General features: G+C 33.4%; 1 protein-coding gene across 2 annotated transcripts in view; it reads left to right on the top strand.

The window, feature by feature from the left end:
- The window catches only part of LOC117173345 (transmembrane protein 131), a 462,351-nt gene that overhangs the window by 281,592 nt on the left and 154,171 nt on the right, over positions 1-26,588 (top strand). For both annotated transcript variants that reach the window (XM_033361843.1, XM_033361842.1), the window contains one exon: positions 22,745-23,004. In XM_033361843.1, the coding sequence (XP_033217734.1) occupies positions 22,745-23,004 (260 nt within the window). The remainder of the gene's footprint in view (positions 1-22,744; positions 23,005-26,588) is intronic.

Here is a 26,588-nt window from a genome sequence, read left to right as displayed (position 1 = left end):
CCGCAAGTGTTCTAGCATATTGTTGACACGCAGGGATGCTTTTTAGGCTATTAGCAAGTGAAAGCTTGGCACCTCCAAGAGCGCCGATGATAAGGACGATGAGTTTAACAGAATATTCAGGGTGCAATCGTTGCAACTCCCTTATAAGGTCTCGATACCTCTCTTTCTTTTCATTCTCCTTGGCTATGATGTTTTTGTCAGCTGCTGCCGAAAATTCGATAACGAACATGGTTCGCTTCTCGAAGTCAAGAAGAACCATGTCAGGCCTCGAGTGAGCAACAGAAACAATTGTCGAGAATATAAAGTTCCAGTATATACGGCACTTCCCATTCTCGACAATTGACTCAATTTCCCTAGGAGCATTTAGAGGAGCGATATTAAGGTGAATGCCGTAGGAGTGACAGAGATGGTAATAAAGTACTCTTAGTGCCGCATTGTGCCTTTAGATGTAGGTCGTTCGCGCATGAGTTGGTCGTGGTTATTTCAAGGTCATAGGTAAGGTGTGACCATAGAGTGACCTTGACCATGACCGTCAAGGTCATATCAAGGTCATTCTTTGTTTTTCAATTGAAACGACTCTGTTTGATATCGAAAATTGAAAGAACAGAAAATTTTACTTCAAAAAGTGTAGTCAGGTCGTAGGTCAAGGTCACTCGATGGTCACTATTCAAGTTACATTGTTTAAATAAGTAATTAGGGTAAGGAGATGTTTTTCACAAGCTAGCTTGAGAAAAATTGTTCAGAGCATATTAAGGTTTGAATGACCTTGATACGTTCATCAAGGCCACACCTTATCTATGACTTAACCACAGTTTGTAACGTAAAATTTCCCGCTCTTCCAATTGCTAATGTCGAAAAGGGGAGATTCCTTTTAAAAAAACAAAGGTGACCTTGAATAATCATGAAGGTCATGGTCAAGGTCAAAGCTAAGTTCACCATTGGATTCCTCGTTGAAAGTTACTTCAAGAATGACCTCAACCTTCTACAATTCAATGTAGATTTGCCATGGAAGTAACGTTTTGCTATAAAAATGACTCCAGCGGATGAAATGTGCAAGCTCAAAATTGTTCTTTTTTAAAATTAATGAATTTAATTTCCGAAAATGTACATGCTCCTAGTTTCATATTTGAACGAAAAACGAATTTTATAACAATATAAAAATTAAAAAGTAAAACTAATCAGTTTTTTTTAAGCCGGAAGTATATAATTATTATAATCTATGTTTGCAACTGATCACGTACTGATACTGGCACGCGATAAGTTGCGTTGTTGCAGGACATACGAAGTTAGATTAACAATCGGCTTGCATTTTACATTACGAACAATCTAAATCTTACTTTATTCGATCAGCTGGCATTTATTGGTTGATCCGATAGTGTTCTATATCTGCAACTATCTCATTGCAGCGTTATCGTAACTTTGACCGTTCATAATCCGTAACTCTCGCACTTTATTGCATGAACGGTGGTTTTTTACTTCAATTATTGACGTGCACCGTTTAAATTTGAGAGCACGCGAGATTTGATATTTAAATAATTTGTTTTTAATTTTTCCCCAACACATATTGTTCAATGCCTCAACTCAGCGCACTACTCACGTGAAGCACCTACGTTACAGATTCGTTCGATCCTCGCGGTTCGTCGTTAAACGAACCAGCAGAGTCGAACAGAGCGAAGCGTAGCGAGTATATCTATATCGACGCACTGTTCCTTATACACCGAACGTTCGCGTATGAAAACATTGAACGGGTCGAGTTTCGCTGTGCCCTACCTAGCGCCGTTTGATACTTCAATGCAAGCATTTTATGCGTGGAGCTGCTCGGTTTTCGCATTTTTAGAACCGCAGCTGCTCGTTGTTTAAACGAAGCACGTCTAGTATTTTTTAAAAAGTGGAACAGTGTATGTCTCGATGTTTTAGAACAGCTGCTATTCAACTTATGAATGTTGCAAGTTCTACATAAAGAACTGCTCCATGTCAATACTTACTTAATCGATGTAGTTCGGTATTGCTATAGCGTCGGTTCTATATTCAACCCGATAAAATTATAAGTTAAATGAAGTGATTCAGTCCCACTTTTTTACCTGCAGTGTTCTAATTTATGCGAAGCGTATTAGTCTAATGTATTATTGAACTAATATAGTCGCATATTTTTTTCGTCGTACTCTTTGTTTAGTAATCAGTACAACCAAAATGAGCGATCGCAAATGCTGACAGGCGCAGACAGCGCGCACTTGCATAGACGCAGTGTAATTTTCCTACCGTTTTGTGTATATTCTGTCGATTTTTAACATTATCTTTGTCCTGATTCGTATTTTTTTAAGGAGAGGTTTCTACTGGAAGGCTCATTTGCCCAAGAGTAAAATGCTTGAATTATTTATTTAAAGGTATATTAATTTATTTTCCTTGTACAATTAATTAACACTTAGAAAATAATAAGTATTTAGTCATTTTGTTTGATAAAAACTCCTTTTCGTATTTTTCTCATGTCTCGTTTGCAGAATTAAGCGTCGAAGGATGCTTTATGGATGTATTTTTTACATTTTGAAGAGAATATAGCAGGTGAAAAATTTTTAAAAATTCAAGAATTTCTCGAATTTTGTACCTCGACTTCAATTTTTTCCATGACTTTTGTTTCTTAACTTCAACTCATGCTGTGACTTACGAAACGTATGAATAAAACTGAAAAGACAGGGCATAATCTTTGAAACCTTATCTTTAATTTGAGCCAAAAAAAACTGTAAAAATATTTACGGGTTATCAAGATATGACAACAAATTTCCAAGAGTGTCTGAGTCGAGTTTCAGTCGGTAATCACCGCTGTCGGCCAGGCTCGGTACTTTGGCGGCTGAACCTTGATTCATCACTTTTTGAACTAGTTTTTTTGTGTTGCTTGATGTTCTTTTTTATATATTCATTCGTTTTATTGACTTTCAGTTTACTTTCTGTTTTTGTGTTTCGGGTGCTACCTTTTTTGTTGTTATGGGGACTCAGGTAGTAGCTTGATATTTTTTTGTTGAGCACTCTCGGACCTTCCCTTTCTGTTGAATATCAACCAAGGTGCTGGAGAGTGTAACCATTCAGATCGTTAAAACAAATTTAAATCAAGTGGGCTTTTCGAGACTATTTGGGTCTTTAAGTGCTTCAATTTAAAGGCCGTGTTTCTTATGCTATGTGTTCTTTTTTAAGTGATTTTCCTGGCTCGATCATTTCTGGTATTGTGAAAAGTTTCGGGTAGTGTCGGGATCGATCGTTACTTGAACGATCGGGGCCATAGCTTCCAGACACTACATCTCGGCTAATTTTTTTAAAACAACTAAATCCTTTTTTATGTACAACGAGAGTGCTTTGTTGAATCGGCACAGGGACTCATATCTCGGATTAAATTGATAAGGTATTTAGAAGCTTAACTAATAACGGTGATAAAATATCTGGCATTCTACTTGGTCGACTTTAATCTGACGACACGTTATTGCTTCGCTGTCTCACGCCAGTCCGTCATTAATTCATTCACAGAACGAGAAATCACGTTTGAAATTCAGCAGTGATTTATAACAGTACTCGCGCTGATCAGCGGTTTAGCGGAGGAACAGGCTTTCAGGCTTGAAAAACTTACTGACTGACCATGATTGTTCTCAACATTACAAATGTCTCAAGACAGACTCTCAGGCAAGACAACCATACTGCTGATAGTTTGTTTGCGGCATTGCAAACGCCTCGAGACAGGCTTTTTGGCATCACAAACTTACTGACCGTGTGATTGTTCTGAACATTACAAACGTTTTGCGACAGGCTATCAATCATGACAGACGTATTGATGGTTGATTGCTTGCAACATTGCTAAAGCCTCAAGATAGGTTCTCACGCATGACAAACATATTGTTTGTGTATTGTTTTCAACATTGCAACCACCGTGAAACAGATTCTCGGCTATGGTTAACTTATTTACAATAAGAGATTATATGTTTTTGTCTTTTGGTTTTGTTATGTATAACCTCAAGAACTTCAATTAACTACTAAAAACTTTATTAAAGTCTAGTCTACGTTCATTACTCTCTTCCTTGACTTCTCATTTTTTGTGGTTTGAAGTTCGCAAGAAGAAACCCCTTACTGTGGATCTATTTGGTCATTAAGGTTGGCTGCAAGTCTACAAACATTACCAAATTTATGAAAATTCATGGACACATCTCATCTTGATAGTCGTTGACTTTTTAAAGAGCAAATTGCCATTGGTAACTTCGATTCCTTATTATAAAATCTCTAAACGATATTGTCGATTTCGATTGTCATAGCAATGGAAAATAGCCACGATTGCTCGTTCTTTTATAGCTACACGCATGCGACACGAGGTATCCGTGAGTAAGACAGTAATGGAACGTTACACGTGTTTTCGTGAAGTCAATGATCCCAACCGAGCTGCCTTGATCTGCGCATGCTTAAATTTTAATCACGTTCATTAGCTGCGGTGCGCGTCTGCACGTGATTTATAAATGCGTAGGCGAATTAGAGCCAATGAACGCCGCACAGTTCAAGCATGCTCAGGTATTATTGGATCACTATTGGGAATAATAATCGAATCGAAATGCGAAGTCGATAATACGAATCAACCCTCCTTTACCACCACCTTCCCACCCTGTACCGCCACAATGCAGGCTGGGCAAGCTGAAAAAGAGTCAAGACTGTCGAAAAAGTGTGCGTTCGTGCTTGTGCAGGTTTTTAACGTTGTGTTTTTTTTTTGAAGATAAGGAATGAGTATTTTTCAAATTTTCGGGAGACGTAAAGAACCGATACATCTACAAATGAAGCTGTTTTTTTTTTTAGCAAAGGTGACGTGCAAGGAGTTAAATTTATTTTTCTGCTTCGCAGTGAGGCTAGTGGAACATTGGTATTAAGTAATAATCCTTGAAAGGATAAAATTTGTTAGCATTTTTGTTATCAAAGTCCATTGCTGATATAAAGCGAACTGCTGGTCGCAGAATTAAATAATTTTTGTTATTTTAATGTAAATCATCCATATATCTAAAAGAATCTATAAAAGATTACTTTTTTGCTATGAAGAGTTAAGAAAATATACTGAAACAGTTATCAAAAGTTAATCTTTTGTTCATTTTTCTTAATACGAAGAAATACTCCGTGTTTGAAATACATTGAAAATGAATGAAATTTTCCATACAAATTTCACAAAAATTTTATTCAAATTTGTAAAATTTTTAGTTGAAAAACAGAACCTATTTTAATCAGGATTAAAATAAAAAATAGCTTTTTATTTTTGCATCCTACTTCTTTTTGATACATTTTTTACTGCGAACAGTTCGTTCTTGAATTATAAAATGTAATCCTAACCTCAAAATCTCAATAAGTTGCTATAGCATTTTATATCAGCAATGGAATTTTATTTTAAAAATTCCATGCAAATAATAATGCAAATAATAACTAAAACATTAACTTACAACTAAAAATACACCCATGTAATATTAACGTTTCTCAAGAGCAGAAAAGTACCGTTAAACTCCTTGCACTTCAGCTTTACCAATAATAGCTGCATAAAATGTATAAGCTTCCAATGTTGACATGCTTTCAAATAATGTATGGTTTAAGAAATGTGACATTGAATTAATTACGACAATTAATTCGCTATAGTGATCAACGGCACTGCACTGGCATTTTCACTGAGATCTTGATCTTTTTCAGAGCAGAAAGATCACAATTTTCGACTTTTTCAGTTTTATAGATGTATCGGGTCTTCCTATCTCCCGCCAATTTTGGCAAATACTTAATTTTTATTTTTAAAAAAATTTTAAAATCTCCAGCAATAGACATATACTATAGAGATGTACGGGTACTTTTATGATCACCCAATGGTCGGTGAGAAATTCGTTTTTGACGAACTAAAAAGGAACTTTTAACAAAATAGTTGAAGTCTCAAACAAAAACATGAATTTTCAAGGAAGGAGTTTTGTATTTCTAACAAACCAAATCAAATTTTCCAAAAAATGGATGAATTTTCAAACAAATAATTCCATTTTTAACTAAAATAGATCAATTTTTAATTAAAAAAATATCAACTTTTCAACAAAAAAAGAATAATTAATTTTTTACCTCATAAAAGTTAATATTGAATCAAAAAAATGAAATTTTCTACCGATTATTTCAAATTTGAACCAGAATACGTGAATTTGACAACGCTTACTAGAAGTTTTGCGAAAAAGACGAATTTTCAATCGCAAATATTAATTTTTTGTTAAAAAAAGACATTTTTAACAAATAATAGAATTTTTAATCCAAGAATAATATTATGAAAAATATTTAAAATTAGATAGAATCCACTTAAAATCAAGCAGGCTCTACACCTTATTTAGTAGAATATCTTAGCGATGAAATTTTTTTGTGGTAAATTGTGCAAGACGTTTTCTCCGATATAAGACCAAAACAAATCGAATTCGGACATCTATGTTACAAAAAACAGATTAATTTTTTACACATAAAATGAATTCTCTACTAAAACCGATTAGTTTCCAAGCAACAATTATATAATTAAAGTTTCCCCTAAAGAGATTATTTTTTAAGAAACAAAAACAAAATCAAGAAAATAGTTAAATCCTCAATAAAAAAGATAATATTTCTACAAAGAAAAATAATTTTCTACGAAAAAGACGAAGTTTCAACTAAAAAAATTAATTTTCAATTAAAACTATAATTTTTCATCCTAAAATTGTACAGTTAAATTTTCAATCAATTTTTAACAAAATAGTTGAATCCTCAAACAAAAAGATCAGTTTTCAACTAAAAAAGATAAATTTTTGATTAAAAATATAAATAGATAGAATCAGAAATAGGCTAATTCCTTTTTAGTTAAAAGAATTTAAATTCATCAGCAAACAATTCAATTTTTAATAAATTAGTTGAACCAAAAACACGAATTTTTATCGAAATATGTGCATTTTCAAACATATCGTGGAATTTTCAACCAAAAAATATAAATTCCTTATTGAGAGTATCAATTCTCTACAAAAAATGGTAGAGTAGTCCACAAAAAGACGGTTCAAAATATTAAATTTTTAACAAAAAAAAGATTAATTTTCTTCGAAAATATCATTCTTATACCAAAAATGATTTAATCGAATTTTCTCTTAAATAAATTAATTTTTAACAAAACAAAAAAATGAATTCTGAATTTCCAAACTCTGTATCAAAACAGATGAATTTGTTATCAAATAGTTCAAACTGTAACGAAAAAGACTGCTTTTAAACCAAAAGGATTAATTTTATACCAAAAGAGAAAATTTTAAAAAATTGAATTATTAAGTAAAAAAAGGTCAATTTTTAATTAAAAATATCAATTTTTACCAAAAATAGTATAATCGAAATTTCTTTTAAAGAAATTGGTTTCTGACAAACTGAAAAGGAACTTTTTTAATAACTGGATCCTCAATGAAACATATTAATATTCAACCAAGAATATTACTTTTCTACCAAAAATTACGAATTTTCTACAAAATCCATAAAGGTTGAAACAAATATATGATTTCCAACTAAAAAATATCATTTTTCAACAAAAAATATTATAAGTAGATTTTACCATTAAAGAAATTAGTTCTAACGAAAAAAGTAGAAATTTGAAGAAAATAGATGAATTTTTAATCAAAAGGGTTCATTTTGAACGAAAACAGATGAAGCTGCACTTGAAGTCGCTGAATCGATCAGGAAGGGAATTATGTTGTTTGAAAACTCATCTCTTTGGGTAAGAAATTGATTTTCTGACTGAACATGAATAAAGTAAAAATGCATTCCTTTTAGTTGAAAATTTAACTATTTTTTGAATACTTGCCTTTTTGGCTTGAAAACTCAACAATTTTGTATTTATTTTTCTTTTTTCTTTGTTCTAGAGCTTAATTTTTTTGCGGAAAATTTATCTAATTGTTTTAAGGTTGAACAATCTGTAAAAATTAATTTTTTTGAAATTTCATTATTTTATTTAAACATTTATCTCTGTTTAAAAATTTAAAAATTTTCTTGAAATGTATTTTTTGGTTCAATTCAGCTGTTATTGTTTTTAAATAATCAGAGTTTTTACTTTTTGGTTGAAAATTTATCTGCTTATTTAAAAGTTTAACTATTTTGTTGTAATGTAATCCTTTTAGATGAAAATGTAACTATTTAGTTCAAAATTCGTTAATTTTTTTTAACTGAAAATTAAACTTTTCCATTTTCAGTGTACTTGGTTTTGTTGAAAACTTGCCTTTTTAATGAAAGGTTTGCATTTACAACCGAATAGCTTAACTTTTAACCATATAGTTACATTTTTAACCTGCAAATATAAATTTTAAACTAAATGGTCGAATTTTTAAACAAAAAACTAATCTTTGACCAAAAAGAGTTGCATTAAAAAAAAAAAAGAATTCTCAATGAAAACGTAGTGGTGGACATCTTAAAACAAAAAGAAAAGAATTTCAAAAAAATATGTTAATTTTTAACCAGAGTTCCATTTTCTAACAAATATTTAAATTTTCAAGAAAGTGGTTAAATTTTCAACCAGCAAATATGGATTTTCGATAGAAAATGTAATACCTGATATTTCAACGAATGCAGATGCTGTCAAGAGATGCAGTGTATAAACAAGGAAACGAATTTTCTATCATAAGGATTAATTTTCCCTAGGAGATATGAATTTCATCCAAAACTAGAAAACTTACTTTTTCACACTAAAAATTAATTTATTTACGAAAAAGGAATTTTCAAAAAATAGTACATTTTTTAACCAAAGAGATGAATTTTTAACTAAAACTATGCACTTTTTCACTAGAAAGACGAATTTTTAACAAATTAAGAATTGTCAGTTAAGAAATAATAAAAAATGTTCCCAGTTCTTGAGCTTTTAAGTCAAAAGACTATTCTTCTGTAAAACAGTTATAACACCTTTCCCCTCCATCTACCACCATAAACCACATTTTTCACAACTTCACCCCACATGATATGTTTTCAAGTATTTATTTGTTTAACGTTTTATTTTTAATTAATAATTTCATTAATTTTAATGCTATTTGCAACATAATAATTTTTAGTTTAATTTTTAAAAAAACATTGATTTTTTTCATAAACTTTAATGTAAAAGGCTCGCCGTTGTCTATGCTATAAACATCATGAAGACATAAGTCGTAAAAGTCCTTTAAAGACTTGAATCCTTCAACCACTGAGAAAGTTCGTCTGGATTCAGAATTTTATTATTTTGCCTATTCCTGACAAGTTTTGCTTGTTATAGCACAAGTCGCTGTAAATACCTTTGAGGGACACCAACTTCGAACAAGAGCCCTCATGTACACTGGCTCTGGCACTAGTTCTTTATCCCGCCAATTAGTTAGTCAATAGGTCACCACAACGGGCCATAAATACTTCCGTCAGTATAGTTGAACCTAAATCAATCAAGAGGGCGCGTAGACGCGTGACCCTTCATCTCGAATCTCGGCAATCATAATCACTTGTCAAGGTGAATGCTCTTGTTCTTCGAGATTTTTGTGTGATAACTTAATCGGAAAAAATTGTCGATAAAATATGACATATTCAGAGGTTTTCCATAGCGGGTCTAAAGTTTATTGTATCTAAACCCATCGATGTGCTCTTAGGCGCTGATGTTGACGGCTCACTTCTTCTAGATGGAATTCGTCAAGGATTACCAAAGGCTTCCGTCGCCTATCGATCCGTTTTTCAGATGGGCTGTGATCGGTCCAGTCGGATTCAGTATCTCTCAACTGGAACCTTACATTTCTATGCTTTTGGTTCGCATAATTACGAACGCAAGGAATTGGAACTCTTTTATACGTTCAACTACGCTTTGTCGGACTCAAGACACATTCTCGATCAGATTCAAATAGATTATCCTTATCGTTGGCCAATTCATGTCGCCAAGCGAATTTTAAGGATCCAGCGATCTTTCCAACGCTATTTGGCTTTACGTCCTTATAAAGGAAAATTGATCTGATAGTGTCAGTCCAGTAATAAATTCTTAAGCATTGAGGTTCGTCACGCCTACTGCAACCTTACTACGATAAGAAATTGTCTAACAAGATTCATTGCACGTTGTTTCTTCTTAAGTCTACTCTAGAGCGTTTGGATCATGCTTTTTTGGATTGCATTTTGAATTTTTGTAAGTAAGTTTTGAATATACCTGTTAACGAATTTCCAGCCCCCTTCGATATATGTTTTTCCGTCAACGTTTGGCGTTGCGTAATTCTGTCTGTATCTGAACGGCCTGTCGTTGCAAAAGGAGTCATGAATTATGTAAGTTTGTTTCGGGATTAGTCTGTTACAAAATTGAAATTTCAAGTTTTCTAGAGTTTCCTTGAGGTTATTTTTAAAACTATTGGTGCTCTATTTGATAAAAAAAAGAAAGGACCCCCGTAACTCGCCTATGGGAAAAGTGGTTTCCGTTAATTTGGCTGAATTTTTTATATGTTACGTGTCTTGGCATTCTGAACAAATGTCTCAATGGGCACAAAGCCCAAAACTCAAAGGGTTCCAAGATATGGCCCGTCAAAGTCAGTGCGATGGGTGTATCGGCTCTACTCGTAAACTAGGCCATTGACTCTTATTGGAAACGTACTCCCAATATAAAGTAAATGAATGAATTAAAAAAGAATGGCCGTTCTGCTTGCATTAGCATTACCCAGAGATAAGGAAAATGAACGAGTGAACTTGTAGAGCAGATACCTCCATTTTACTGACTCCGGGGGGCCTATATTGGCACCCTTTTAGTTTTGGGTTCTGTGCCCATTGAGACGTTTGTTCAGGCTTCGAGACGAGTAAGATATCAAACAATCAGTCAAATAACCGAAACCACTCTTCCCAGTAAGGAAAATGACCGAGCGAACTTGTATAGCCGATACCCCCATTATACTGACTTCGGGGGTCCTTATCTTAGGACCCTTTGGATTTTGGGCTTTGTACCCATTGAGACATTTGTTCAGGACACCGAGAAGCGTAAGATATCAAACAATCAGTCAAATAACTCAAACCACTCTTCCCAGTAAGGAAAATGACCGAGTGAACTTGTAGAGCCGATACCCCGATTATACTGACTTCGGGGGTCCTTATCTTGGGACCCTTTGAGTTTTGGACTTTGTACCCATTGAGACATTTGTTCAGGATGCCGAGACGCGTAAGATATCAAACAATCAGTCAAATAACCGAAACCACTCTTCCGAGTAAGGAAAATGACCGAGTAAATTTGTAGAGCCGTTACCCCCATTAAACTGACTTCGGCGGGCTTTATCTTGGGACCCTTTCAGGTTTGGGCTTTGTGCCCATTGAGATATTTGTTCAGAATGACGAGACACGTAACATATAAAAAATTCAGCCAAATTAATGGAAACGACTTTTCGCATAAGTGTGTTACGGGGTCCTTTGTCGTGTGGGGTCCTAATTGAGTCAATGCGGGGGTTTCTGTTACCACGTTGTTTATTATTTCTTGATAAGAATACATTTTTCTTTCTATTTTTCATTTGTAATATTAATAGAAAATAACAGGTTAGTTAATTTTTTGATTGCTACATTTCAAGTAAGATCATCAACGTGTGCTTTCTGTTTATTTGGTTTAATGTATAGTGTTAGAGTTTGTATTTAAAAATTTTATTTTTATTTCAATTTTTTGTTGTTCCAGGATGAATGCTCGAACTTCTCGTTTTCTCTTCCTTTTCAGCTTTAGGCCAGTCAACGAAGGATTTTAAATGGAAATAATTTATAACAATGAACTTAGTTGTCAGGAAGCTTCCTTCGGGGGTCTTGAAATACCTCCCAAAATTCAGTAAATTTGGGGGGGGGGGGGGCTCGAGCCGCCATCTTCCAATATGGCGGATGATTTCATGTTTTTTAGATTTTCCTTGGAAACAGCTGTCTTTAGAGCAAAAATAGTCATATAATAAAACACTCTAAATTTTCTTCTGAATAAAAAAGGTCATATAAAATATTGCCATAAAGTGAATAGTTTGCCCGAAAAAATTGAAAAGATTGAACATTTTTGGAAGTTCATTATTTTTGCATTTCTTGCATTTATTCTTGCATTTCAGTGAAAACGAGTGCAGTTTATTGTTTCGAGCTTGGCTGAAAGTAAGCTACCGTGCAGTATCGATAATTTCGTTGTAGCTATATTATTTATTTAATACTGAAAATTATTTTCATCATTTTCAACGCTTAATTTGAAGAAGTTGCTTTCATTTCTCGAAGTAGGGACTTTGTGCTTTACCTTTCCTTATGTCATAACAACGCATATGCAAATTTTCGAAATTTTAAATTAATTTTTTGATATTAAAAACCGCCTTTTTTGAACCTGTGTCAAAACTCTCGGGAAATCCGAGTTGAGCCTGGGGGGTGAAGTAATAACGATGTATTCACTGGAGGCCCACTTTTTTCTTCAAACGGTAGAAAACATAATGCACCCATCGTAAATAATCTTAACTCCGTCCATATGCCTGGGACCCTTCGAACTGCATTTCCCAGGGCATGAAGCGATCACGGTCATGTGGCCACAGGCGACTATCGGCGTCCCTCTTCCGCCAAATCAAATACGCGAGGGCAAGCGAGAGAGTAAAGGGCTTGTTAGTACAGTCAAGCACAGTCATTTCTATTTTTGTAAGAGAACCTTTCTTCTCCCGCCAACATTTCACGTCTATTAAACGCGTTTTTTGTATAAGAAAAAAATCATATCATTACTGATTTTTGCATGAAGCATTCCAAGGTGCTCCAATGATCTTATAAAAATTCATTAATGATCGGATTAAAAGTAAGCTTACAATCAAGCTCTGAAGTGAATTTAAACCTTTTGTTCGACACGCCTCGAAAATACTTCTGGCTTCACATCTATTGTTTTTTATATAGAAAGTCATTTGTAAAATAATAATTTCGAAGATAATCTAACAAGAACAGAAAATTATTAACATTCCATGAAATAATTCAGATTAATACTTCAAGGGGAAGATAATAAAATAACCATTTTTGTATCTCCATTCTTCTCCCGCTAACATTTCACGTCTATCAAACGCGTTTTTTGTATCAGAAAAAAATCAGATAATTACTGATTTTTCCAAGAAGCATTCCAAAGGTGCAGCAATGATCGTATTAAAGTTCTGTAATGATTGGATTAATATTAAGCTTATAATCAAGCTCTGAAGCGAATTTAAACCTTTTGTTCGACACGCCTCGAAAATACTTCTGGCTTCACATCTATTGTTGTTTATATAGAAAGTCATTTGTAAAATAATATTTTCGAAGATAATCTAAAAAGAACAGAAAATTATTAACATTCCATGAAATAATTCAGATTAATACTTCAAGGAGAAGATAATAAAATAACCATTTTTGTATCTCGATTCTTCTCCCGCTAACATTTCACGTCTATCAAACACGTTTTTTGTATCAGAAAAAAATCATATAATTACTGATTTTTGCATGAAGCATTCCAAAAGTGCTGCAATGATCGTATCAAAATTCAGTAATGATCGGATTAAAAGGAAGTTTATAATCAAGCTTTACAGTTAACAAATCAAACGAATTTTCAACTAGTTCCATTTTCAACTTCAAATTTTATTTCAAAATCTTGTTAAATTTTGAAGTTATTTTAAATGTATGCAACTTTAAAATTATTTTTGAAATGTTTTTCAAACTTCTGAATGTCTTTTGAAATTAATTGAATTTTTCGTTCAACTTTTAGAAATTTCGCAAATTATAAAAAATCATGTTAAAATATTCTAGACTGTTTTAACAATTTTGGAAATATTTTTAAATCTTTTTAAATATTCTTTGTAAATAATATTCCAAAATAAAAAATGGGTTTCAATTTTCATAGGAATCTTACGAAAATGTTTTATTCTTTTGAAGCCTTTCTTAATTTTTAAAAAGTTTCTCATTTTTTTTTTAAATCTGCAAAAATCGACATTTTATTTTAAATTAGGCTGTGGCTATTTGCACCGAAATTTCGGTTCGACTAGCCACATTTTGTTGGTACAAACTTCGTTTGAATTATATAAAAACATTTCAAGTTTTCAATTTTCAATCTTTTCAAAACTTCCAAACACCTATTAAAATTACTCAAATTTCGTCTAGAAATAATAAGGGTCCAATTGCTATTTAAACATCTAAATTGAAACATTTCACTTAGACATTAAACCTTTCGTTTTAAAAAACAATCAAAATAGTAACGTTCAAAGCTCAAAAGATATTCGAAATTTTAACGATTTAAGTTTTCCCAGGTAAAACAATTCAATTTCAAATTTTTTATTTTTAAATATTCGGTTTTTATTTATTCGGCTTGAATAAACCATCAAATATTGATAAATATAAAATAATTATTGTTGTTCGTAATAAAGAAATTTAAAATAGCATGAATTCATATTTTACACTGAGCCAATATTTTAATTTAGTGAAAGCGTTTTGTTACAAAATACATTTTTCCGAAGTAATTTTTTAATTAAAAATAGTAAATATACAGTAGTAATAATAATAGTAATAATAATAAGCTTAATTTTTTAATACGATCATTGGAGCACATTTGGATTGATTCATGCAAAAATCAGTAATTGTATGATTTTTTTCTGATACAAAAAACGCGTTTGATAGACGTAAAATGTTAGCGGGAGAAGAAAGGTTCTCTTACAAAAATAGAAATGACTGTGCTTGACTGTACTAACAAGCCCGTTACTCTCTCGCTTGCCCTCGCGTATTTGCTTCGGCGGAAGAGGGACGCCGATAGTCGCCTGTGGCCACATGACCGTGGTCGCTTCATGCCCTGGGAAATGCAGTTCGAAGGGTCCCAGGCATATGGAAGGAGTTATTACTTCACCCCCCAGGCTCAACTCGGATTTTCCGAGAGTTTTGACACATGTTCAAAAAAGGCGGTTTTTAATATCAAAAAATTAATTATAAATTTCGGAAATTTGCAGATGCGTTGTTAAGACATAAGGAAAAGTAAATGACAAAGTCCCTAATTCGAGAAATGAAAGCAACCTTTTCAAATTAAGCGTTGAAAATGATAAAAATAATTTTAAATATTAAATAAATAATATAGCTGCAACGAAATTATCCATATTGCACGGTGGCTTACTTTCAGCCAAGCTTGAAACAATAAACTGTACTCGTTTTCACTGAGGCAATCGCTCATAAATGCAAGAATAATGAACTTCCAAAAATGTTCAATCTTTTCAATTTTTCGGGCAAACTATTCACTTCATGGCAATATTTTATATAACCTTTTTTATTCAGAAGAAAATTTAGAGTGTCATATTATATAACTATTTTTGCTCTAAAAACAGCCGTTTCTAAGGAAAATCTAAAAACATAAAATCATCCACCATACTGGAAGATTGCGGCTCGAGCGCCCCCCCCCCCCCAAATTTACTGAATTTTGGGAGGTCTTTCAAGACCCCCTAAGGAAGCTTCCTGACAACTAAGTTCATTGTTATAAATTATTGCCATTTAAGCCTCCTCATTCAGCTTCGTTGACTGGCCTACTTGCCATCATTCTTCGATGATTCGTCACGGCTACTTTTTTATTTAATTCTTTAATGTCTTTTGCCTCGTTTTCTTTTATTTAACGTATCGTAGTTGTTCAGACTCGATCTCTTTTTTGTTCCCTTCTTATCGCTCGTGTTTTTTGGGTTTCTTCTTTTCTTTTTAATTCTGTGAGACTTTATTCGAATTCCCTGTGTATATTGATACTTCGCTAATAAGCTTTATGTTCGAACTCTAACGTTAGTTTCCATATTTTCTCGTGGAGTTGGTAGTTAAAGTTTTTCTCGGGTTTTGGTTTTTGTTTGTCTGACATTCCATAGCCTTCGCCGTGATTTTCTTCCGGTTTGAGTGGTTGAATTATCTCGCCCCCGTCGGTTCCTTCTTCCTCCAGCTCCTCTCCGCTCACAGCTGCCTCTTCTTGTGTAGATTGGGTCTCACTTTTGGTGGTATTCCTGAGTCTTCTTACGTGGCGGTGTGGAGGGTACTTTATTTCTTTCTCTGGTACCCCAGCCATTCTTAGGCGAAGCCACTTTATAGCTTGGCAGTTTTATAGCTGGTCTGTCATCGTTTGTTCGAAGATGGAGTTTTGACAATAAGAGCACTTACTTGTGAAGTCCATTGTTTGGAAGGTAAAAATCCGTACTGTCTAATTTGTTCCTAAGGTTTTGCCATTTTGCCATATTTGAGTGTAAATATCTTAACCTGAGTTCCTGTGTATTTCATGTTTCTATCTGCCAGTATCTGTACCAGTTTTTCTAATTTAATATCGTTGATATTCTATTGCTCAATGCTTTTTCCTTTCAGGTTTTTTAATTCATAAACGATTGGGTAAATTTTCTTTTTGATTATGAAAGGTCCTTCGTACTCGTAAAGCTTACCTGCTATCTTTGTCTATCTTATACGATAATTATGTTATTACTTTTAGTACCCTATCACCTATTTTATATTCTATTGGCCTCCTTCTTAAATTATAACTATTCGCTTGTCTTTTATTTCCTCGTCCATATTTTCTGGACTTCTTCTTTTATAATTTGTATCCTTCTAAGTCTCTCTGACAATTTGTTTACGATTTGAAACTCTATTTCGCTTTCGTTTTCGAAATTTTTTTAGGGACAGTAGTGGTTCTAATTCGCGACCTAAGTTTAAAAAAGCTGCGGTTAATTGGGTCGACGAATTTTTGCTAGTGTTTATTGCAAACTGCAAAGTATCTGTATGTTCGTCCCAAGTGGAATGATCGTTATCTAGGTAGGTATTAATAATTTGTTTAATTGTCCTATTGTAAATCTCGGTTGAGTTGGATTAGGGGTAATATGTAGGTGTTTTAGTGTGCCTGATGCCGAATTTTTCCGTAAGTTCTCTTAATGTTTTGTTGGCAAATTCTGTACCATTATCCGTATGGAGAGTCCTAGGTGTTCCCCATCGCGAAATGATACATTTATGAAATTCTGATTCTATTGTAATTCCCTTAGCTTTTTTATACGGTATTATTTCTCCCAATTTTCTAAGTAAATCTACAAAGACTAAAATGTATTGGTTTTTTCACTTTTTAGAAATCGGTAATGGTCCCATAGTATCTACAGAAACCTGGTCCATGGTTCTTTGATAATTTTTTTTCCCATTAGCCCTAATTTCAGTTGGTTACTCGGTTTGGTTCTTTGACATGTGTTATAATTTTTTACCTATCTGATTATCTCCTAATATATCCCTGGCTAGAAGTAGTACTCAGATATTCTCGTGTGCATTTTTTCGGAACCTAAATGTCCTGCTTGTATGTCCTCGTGATTTTGTTTCAAAACCTATGTTCATTATTTTTTGGGTACGACGACTTTCCATGGGTTAGAGTCTGATAAAAGAGTAGATTTTAGTGGGTCAGTCCTGTAAACATAGAGCACTTCTAATTCCTATCTGGCTGATTCTCCAGTGGGGGTTTTTAGGTTATGGATCCACGTCAACGCTATGTGGTCCGTGATTACTTTAAAGCTATAGCCCTATAAGTTTGGCCTAAATTTTTGTATTGCCCAAACTACTGCTAGGCTTTTTTCGGATGTGGAGTACCGGAATTCTGCGCCGTTTAAACTTCTTCTCGTGTATGCTATCACGTAACTCACGTCATCTATCGTTTGTGTAAGTACGGCTCCTAACCCTGTATTACTTGCACCTGTTTCAAGTAGGAAGGGTTGAGTAAAATCTAGGCACGTTAGTATAGGTACTGAAGTTGAAAATTCTTTGAATGTTTGGAAAGCCTCATCTTGTTCTAATCCCTAATCCCGTATTTTATCTCTTCAATAATTTATTCATTGGTTCTATTATTTTGGCGAAGTGTAGGATGCATTTTCTGAACCAGCTCGACATCCGTATTATGCGCTGTAATTGTTTAATGTTTTTAGGTTTATCGAATTCTAATATTGGTTGTATTTTGTCATCGTCTACTTGGAGTGCTTTGTCGTTGATTTCAAAACCTAAATATTAAATTTCCGAGCAGCCCAACTCACATTTTTCCGGGCTGGTAGTTAAGTTTGCTTTATTTATTCTTCAAAATTTTGGGTTACCATAACAATGTCATCTAAAAAAAGGCGTTTAGCTCTAAATCTGGATTTATGATTTTATCCATAATTCTCTGGAAAGTGGCTGGGGCAATGATTAAACCAAATGGCATCCTTTTATATTGTTACATGCTTTTTCCAGGGACTGTGAAAGTGTAATTGTTTTTGAAGTTTCTTCCAAAGGTATTTGCAAGTAAGCTAATTTTAAGTCAATTTTCCAAATAAATTTTGCTGATCTTAGAGGGTCCAGTATCTTTGCCATGAGAGGGATTGGGTAGCGGCCCTTTTTTGTAATATTATTTACCTTTCTAAAACCTAGACAAAATCTATAATCTTCCCCTGGGTTTTTGATCATAATTATGGGGTTCCATCATTCGAAAAAAGAGGGTTCTATCATACCTTATTCTAATAATTTATCAACTGTTTGATAAATTATTTCGTTGATTTTAGGGCACCCGTAGTAGTATCGCTGTTTAATGGGATCGTGGCCCTGTACATACATTTTTATGTTTTGTTAGATTAGTTAGCCTATGTTCTTTTCCTGAATCAATTGTAATTTTATTTTCGAGGAGTTTTTCTTACTGGAACTGTTGGCTTTCGTTAAGCTCAATAATACTTTCGCAAATTTCCGCTGAAATATTATCTTGTTCGTAGATTTTTCCTAAGCTATCCGTAATATTATTCAATTTAATCGCTTTATTTTTTAAAGAAATCTATGGATTTCTGTTATCGCTTTCTAATATCTCATTGGCTTTTTGAGATTCAGTTTTTGACTTTTTCCGATTGGTAACTTTGTTATTTTTTAAAAATATTACAATCGCTATTTTTATATTCGTTTTCGTATTTGATATTATAATAAATTTTTCCTGAATCGTGGGTGGCCTTTTCCCCATGAAGCGGCCAAAGTAGAGGGCGTTGGCGAAGGGGCATATGAGCGTGGTTTCCCAAGGCACAGTCACTGACACGACCGACGAGCGAATTTGTCTATTGAAAAGGCGAACGAGCTAAGACTGAGAGGTCCGCCGTCGGCAAGCGCGTCGTCCGACGCTTCGGGACCCCTCTGGGGGCTCCGCCGTGATTCGGGTGCGGGCCAGCATCCTTTATGCGCTGGGTCGCCTCGAACTGAATTTGTTGTAACTATTTTGTTACAAGTTTTCCCTCTGTTTTTGAGTTACGGGCGCTACCTTTTTCGTTGTAGTGGGGACTCAAGTAGTAGCTTGATGTTTTTTGTTCAGCATTCTCGGACATTTCGTGCCTATTGAGTATCAACCAAGGAGCTGGCAAATGTAGCCATTCCGATTGTTAAAACAATTTCAAATCTAGTATGCTTTTCCAGACCATTCGAATCGTTGTGTGCTTGAATTTAAAGTCAGTGTTTCTTTTGCTTTCGGTTTTTTGTGAAGTGATTTTCTCGGCTCTAGCATGTCGCGTATTTAGTCCAGGCATCTGGTAGTTTTGTTTCATAATAAATCTAACCAGAAATGTTTTTAATGAGAAAGTTTCTTTTTGGGGTCTTTTTTGACATATCAAAAATGCTAGAACAGATTAGTTGCCAAAACCGGTTTTTTTTTAAAAACAGTTCCAAAAGTTACTTTTGCGTGGACGGATAATTCCCATTGAATTTTAGAGCAAAATGTCTAACAGAAAAAATAAAGAAAACAAAATTCTGAACAAATTTTGCTTTAAAAAAATCCGCTAACTTCTATTGGCTCCGAGTTATGATACATTGAAAATTCCCCATTTTTTATTTCCAGCGAAAAATTACTAAGTTTAAAAAAAAACACTGTGTATCTTGGCAAATAATTACTGCACGTAAAAGTTTTCCACAAGTGAGTGAAACTAGACTCAATTTCCTGTAATTACAGAAAAAAGAACAATATCCTACCAAATTCAGCTTACGTTGATTGTGTTAGAGGATGAAATAGAGTCTACAAAAATCTGCGTATAGTCTATCTAAAAAAAATCTTTAAGGCCTATTATTTTGGGAATTGTAAGGTTTCAAAAATTTCATATTTTTTTGTTGTTGCATTTTTGACTAAAATCGAAGATGTTGTGTTTTTGCGCGTCACGAGGTATGACCTTGGAAAGTGCATTCTTCATGCGTAGAGGCACCTGAGCGTAACGTAAGGTAAAACTACGGTCATATTTCGGAATTTTTGTCATAAATAAGTGTATGTGATTCATTTATCATGTATAATATGTCTTTTGACACTAATAAATAAATAATTGTTTATATCAAAAGCTTGCTATCACTACTTATGTTTACTTTTTGGCCATTTCTTAGCATTTTTGTGGCAAAAAGTCACCGTAATTGATTAAAAATGTGTAATATGTTTTTTATGCATATGAAAATATTTTTATTCGTAATTGATAATAACAAAATATTGCGATAACCACCGTTGATTAATTTTTGACTACTTTTGTGGCAAAAAAGTACTTATCATTGATTAAAAATGTGATATATATTTTTTAATAATAAACAAATACTTTTTCAATGATAAAAAATACATTTTTAATAATTATTTATCATAAAATCTTATCATAATCATGCTTTTGTTATAAAAAATTATTTATTTATTATTTAAAAAAGACATATTATACATGATAAATGAATCATATATACTTATTTGTGACAAAAATTCCGAAATATGACCGTAGTTCTACTTTACGGTACGCTCAGGTGCCTCTATGCATGAAGAGTGCACTTATCAACGTCATATCTCGTGACCCATTTGGGCTAGGACACTTTTTTCGATCTTACGTCAAATTGGCTCTACTTTCATTTATTCTTGAGGAACATTGTGGTGGGATTCGCAGAAAACGAGGTATTTTGCAAGAACACAACTTCCTCGATTTTAATCAAAAATGCATAAAAAAATGAAATTTTTGAAACCTTACAATTCCCAAAATAATAGGTCTAAAAGATTTTTTTTTTAGATATACGCAGATTTTTGTAGACTTTATATCATCCTCTGGCACAATCAACGTCAACTGAACTTGGCAGGATTTATTTGAAAAAAACTGAAGTCCACTTTTTTGCCCGTAAAAACAGGCTACAATGGCCCACTTTGAGGGGTCATAACTCATGACCTATCACAGGTAGGATATTGTTCTTTCGTTGTAATTACAGGAAATAAAGTCTAGTTTCGCTCATCTGTGGAACACTTTTCCTTGCAGTAATTATTTGCAAAGATACACAGTTTTTTTTTAACTTAGTGATTTTTCGCTGTACATAAAAAAGGGGACTTTTCAATGTATCATAACTCGGAACCAATAGAAGTTAGCGGATTTTTTTTGTAAACAAAATTTGTTTAGAGTTTTGGTTTCTTACTTTTTCTGTCGGACATTTTGCTCTAAAATACAATGGGAATTATCCGTCCACGCAAAAGTAACTTTTAGAACTGTTAAAAAAAACCGGGTTTGGCAACTGATCTGTTCTCGCATTTTTGATATGTCAAAAAGGACCCAAAAAAGAAACTTTCTCATTAAAAACTTTGCTGGTTGGATTTATTGTGGAATTTTACACTTTTTTCCGACGTAATGTCTGGATTAATCGTGGAAGGTGACGAGTCGAATGACGTATTACTTCTGGTAGAGTCGGGATCGATCTTTAGGTAAACGATTGTGGTCTTAGCTTCCGGAAGCTACATCTCTGCCAATTTTTCAAAAACAACATAACCTTTTTTTTGGGGGGGGGGGGTACAACAAGAGTGCTTTGCGGGATCGGCTCGGGGACTCATTTCTCGGATTAAATTGATAATGTATTTAAAAGCTTTGATAAATAAATATAATTAATTATCTGGTATTCTGTTTGATCGTCTTTCACCTGACGAGACGTGATTGCTTCTATGCCTCACGAAGTCCATCAATAATTAATTTACAGAACGACTAATCACATTTGGAAGTCAGTAGTGATTTATAACGGTACTCGCGCTGGTCGTGCCGACATTTCCGACAATAGTATAGTATTCAAACTTTTATTTATTTTGTAATAGTCTTCAGGTTTTATATTATTTAAAAAATTGGAATGTGGTAATTATAGAAATATAGAATATACAATAGCTGATAAGAATATGAAAAAGGGAGTTTTTTTGTTAAACAAAATAATTAAATATTTATTATTTGCGAAGTGTTAATTAATTCTACAAGAAAATTAAATGAATATACTGTCAAATAATTAAAAATCAGTGAAGAATACTTGTGAAAAATTGAGGGAACGAGACATGAAGTAGCAACCTTTCGCATATTATTCAAGCGTTACAATCCATAAAATTCATTATTTCCTAAAAACACGGTTTTTGTTGTTTCTGCTAAAAAGAATTAAAACCTGGTATTGTTGAAGGTCATTACTCGTAACTTGTAAGATGTAAGGACGTAGCTTTCTTTTAACTTACGCAGGATTCTATCTATCTTATAAGAATTTTCTTCTTTCACATCTCCGAAACGAGCTATTTTCAAGAAACTGAGCACTTGAGATCTCCTGTAAATGTAGATCGAAAACGTACCCAGTCCCGAGTTTACGAAGTGAAATTGGATGGTGAGCTGAAAATTTATAGCGTTTGAAAAAATATTCAATAACTCACAAGTCTCTTTTCTACCAAGTAGATGTATACGCTTAGTTACCAACAAATCCTATTGACTATTGTGACTGTGAATTACTATTCCATTGATTTAGACATTCTTTTTCAAATTTTAATTCATGTTGATAGGGAAATCAGGGCTGGATTTACAGCATTTTAAGGGTAAATTGATGATCAAGGGAATCGGGCCCGGTGGATCTAGTCAAAAACTGGCGATTCCATGGATTGCAGAAGTTTTACAAGGCGGCCTTCAAGTAAACGCCTCAGTAGCCCACTACTGTTCTCCGCATTCAAGTCAACCCCGAAATTTCAGCGTAGTGAATAAATTCAAGCGACCGCTCGCAATAACAGATGTGTCACTTTCTTCAGAAGCTATGCCTCTATTTAAGGTAAGTAAAACTGCATTTCTTATCTATTAAGGGTGGAGGATGTCCCAGGCTCAAATAATAAATATTAGTAAATATGTTAATAAATATTTCTGACTCCCCGTAAATCGAAATTTCATTAGTCTTACTTGCAAGGGTTTTTAAAAAAGATTTTAGGATATCACCCCTAGTGTCTTTGCGTCGAGAAAAGGTCACTGGGGACAAAAACTTTTATCACTTAGGAAATGTTTTGTTCTTGCAGAGTAGTGGATGAACAAAAATATTTCTTACATCCCTTAAATTAAATTTTAATTGATCTTACTGCAAGGGTCGTTTCTTAAGGATGTTAGGATATCATATCTTGGGCTATTGATTCAATGAAAAAATCAGTGAGACCAAAAACTCGTATCCGTTAGGAAATTTTTCGTTCTTTCATAGGAGGGGAGACAAAAATATTTATAATACCCCTAAATTCCATTTCGATGTATATCACTGCTCGGGTGATTCGTATAATGGTTGTTTCTCTCGTTTATTTTAATAGTCAAACTTCAACTTTCTGTCTATCATCGTGAGATTCGTCTTTTTTATTCGAAGTGTGAGCGAACTGCTTTGTACCCTCATTTCCGATCGGCGCGTCGTATTTTACATAGAAGTGAGCGCCGAGTTGGGGATAGCGTTGGGAGAATCTCGGTAATTAATGCAGTGTTGGACTCCTATTTATGCACGCACGGCAGGAGCGCTGTAGAAGCTTTAAGCCGCGTTCCTGACTGACCCAGCTTAAATATTTTATAACTTAAAAACTAACACTTAAACTGATTTTTAGATAAGGAATTTTTTATATTTCTTAATTACAAGAAAAATGTATTTAATCATTTTAAATGTCACTTGATCAATGTGATTGTTTGAGTTCAAATGAATTCGATTTAAAATGCTATAGAATTACTAACATTCTAATTTGAAATTTTACACTTTTAAGTACTGTTTTGAACGTTTTCTACGTATGTGTTGTTTACTATATAAAATCGATCGTGGATATACCCTCGAACTTGGAATGGGTATCCATTACTTTTAATAAAAGTGTTCAATCACTGTATATTAGCTATATTTGTTTCTGAATGATGGTTGCCATCAAACTTGTAATGATTGGTGTCTATGAACTGTGTGATCTCGCGATTTGAAAACGTCGGATTCGTTATTCTCATGACCTAAAGTGAATTTTTCTCATCCATGCGCATTTAAGGCGATTTTAGTCCCTGAAAAGTGAGACTAAAGTTAAAGTTTTCAACCCATACGTCTAAAGACAATTTTCGCGCATGCGCATATAGCCATGGACTTTGTTTTAGTCACAAGAGAGAATGACTAAAGGACTTTAGCTCCACTCCCTAATGACATTTTCAGGGAATATGGCACCATCCGGCATGTTGGTTACATGGTTTTAAGTTATGTCTCTTTTCGTGATATGTGGGTTATGGTAGATCTTTAATTAGTTAGTCAGCCATTTTATTTCACGTCAACTCAATTGTAGAGGTTACGTTATAAGTCGCGTCCAGTTGTATAGATTAAAAATTGGTTCAATATCTTGTTTTGACTTTGCATGTTTTGTGCAGAGTGGCGAGTCTTGAAACATTGGCGCCACCTCTGCGACACCCGTTGTGTTACTTGTCTGTTATTGTTTTACATATAAAATCTCATGACATGCCATAACTTTATCGTCTATTTACCGTATTTAATCATTTCTGGATAAATGTGTTATAAAAATGGTGGGGCATCGATGTATACGTAGCTGCCAAATGTCAACCAGCGTAGGATTCAACCCGCTTAAACGGAGTAAAAAAAGAACGGTTATAGCTGTAAGTATTACGATTTGTCTACACAAATATCCTTTAACCTAAAATAATCGAATGGCTTTGACAGTTTCATGACTACATTAATTTTTAAATTTTGATATTCTTCTCGTTTTTGAACTTTTAGATTATTGTTATAATGCGTAAAATTATAGTTTTTTAATATGTTTTTTTTTTAATATTTTAAGACCCTTACTATCTTTAAAAAAAAGTAAAAAAACATTAATAACAGTTTTAAATTAACGCTGAGTTGCGACATTTATGTACAATTACATTAATTTATTAATAAATTCAAGTATTACAGTATATTATAATTGGGCCGCTGGCGATCAAAAGGGGATACCCGCGAAACGCCGTCGGTTTAGTTAGCCCCTAGGTCATATTTTTCTTCAGATTAAATTTTAATTTTTTAATGCCATATCCCCATAGAAAAATGTTTGCGCATATTTTAGTCCTATAAAGACATGTGATGACTTTATTAGTTTTTGAAATAGCCAATAAAATGTTACTTTTTCTGCAAATTGTTTCCAAGATTCAAGGAAGTTTTTTGGAAAATATCAGGCAATTATTTTTTATAGTTTTCAAGTCACAATTGATTTAAGATCTCAGCGCTATTATCCCGTACGCGTTTTAGTTGCTGGCTGGACCCTTTAAGGTGAAACGGTAACTTCCTCCAAATAGTTTCAGCAAAACCACTCGCAAAATAATGCATTAATTCAAATTTTGTTTTTTGCACTGTTAAAAGTATATCGAAATATATTGCGGGCTTCTCTTCAAAATTAATTTTTTTTCATTTTTAAAAATTTTTATTAACAAAATCCGAGATTATCGAATTCCGAAAATTTTGGATGTTAAAAATGGGAGAAGCCTGCCATGCGGAAAGTACTAATAAACATAATATCAATAAAAAAATATTAAATTATTCATTTATTTAAACAAGGTTTTGCTGAAAACAAAGTAAAATAAACCAGGAAAAATTCTGCGGAAAACCGGTTTTTTAGTTCCCGGCTTTACCGCCAGTGGTCACTACTGATCTATTCTTGACTTGAGACTAACCTTGCGAAAACTGCAATGTCGGTAACATTGGAGAACTTATACCTGCGTATACCTCAGATCGAGACGAAGCCCTTGCTTATGACCTCATTTATTCCAGATCAAATAATGTGAGATTCTTTCAAAAGGTTTTCTTTCTGCCAAACCTCTTGAAAAATAACGCAAAAATTTAAATTTCGATTATTTAATGTTTACTGCTACATATGATGATTAGGCGGGCTTCTTTCAAAATCAAATTATATCTGAAATTACACATTTAGTATTTAAATAAAATAGAAGTGATTATTGAGCAATTTATCTCTTGGTAGATTTCGGTAAAAAAAAGTTTTTTTTCTACCCAAACACTAGAAAAATAATGAAAAATTTGCACTTTTGTTTATTTAATTTTGATTGATATACTTTTTTATTTGGCGGGCTTCTCTCGAAATTAAATTATATTCGAAACAAAACTTTTAATATCAATAAAATAAAAGTGAATATTAATCAATTTATCTTTCCGTAGATTTCGGTGAAAAAGTGTTTTTTTTTTTCTACCAAAACACTCGAGAAATAATGCAAAATTTGCGCTTTTGTTTATTTAATGTTGATTGACATACTTTTCTATTTGGCGGGCTTCTCTCGCAATTAAATTATATTCGAAACTACAGTTGTAATATCAATAAAATAAACGTGATTATTAATCAATTTATCTTTCCGTAGATTTCGGTAAAA

Source organism: Belonocnema kinseyi, chromosome 5, assembly GCF_010883055.1.
Source record: "Belonocnema kinseyi isolate 2016_QV_RU_SX_M_011 chromosome 5, B_treatae_v1, whole genome shotgun sequence".
Taxonomy (NCBI): domain Eukaryota; kingdom Metazoa; phylum Arthropoda; class Insecta; order Hymenoptera; family Cynipidae; genus Belonocnema; species Belonocnema kinseyi.
This window is presented reverse-complemented; position numbering and strand designations above follow the sequence as displayed.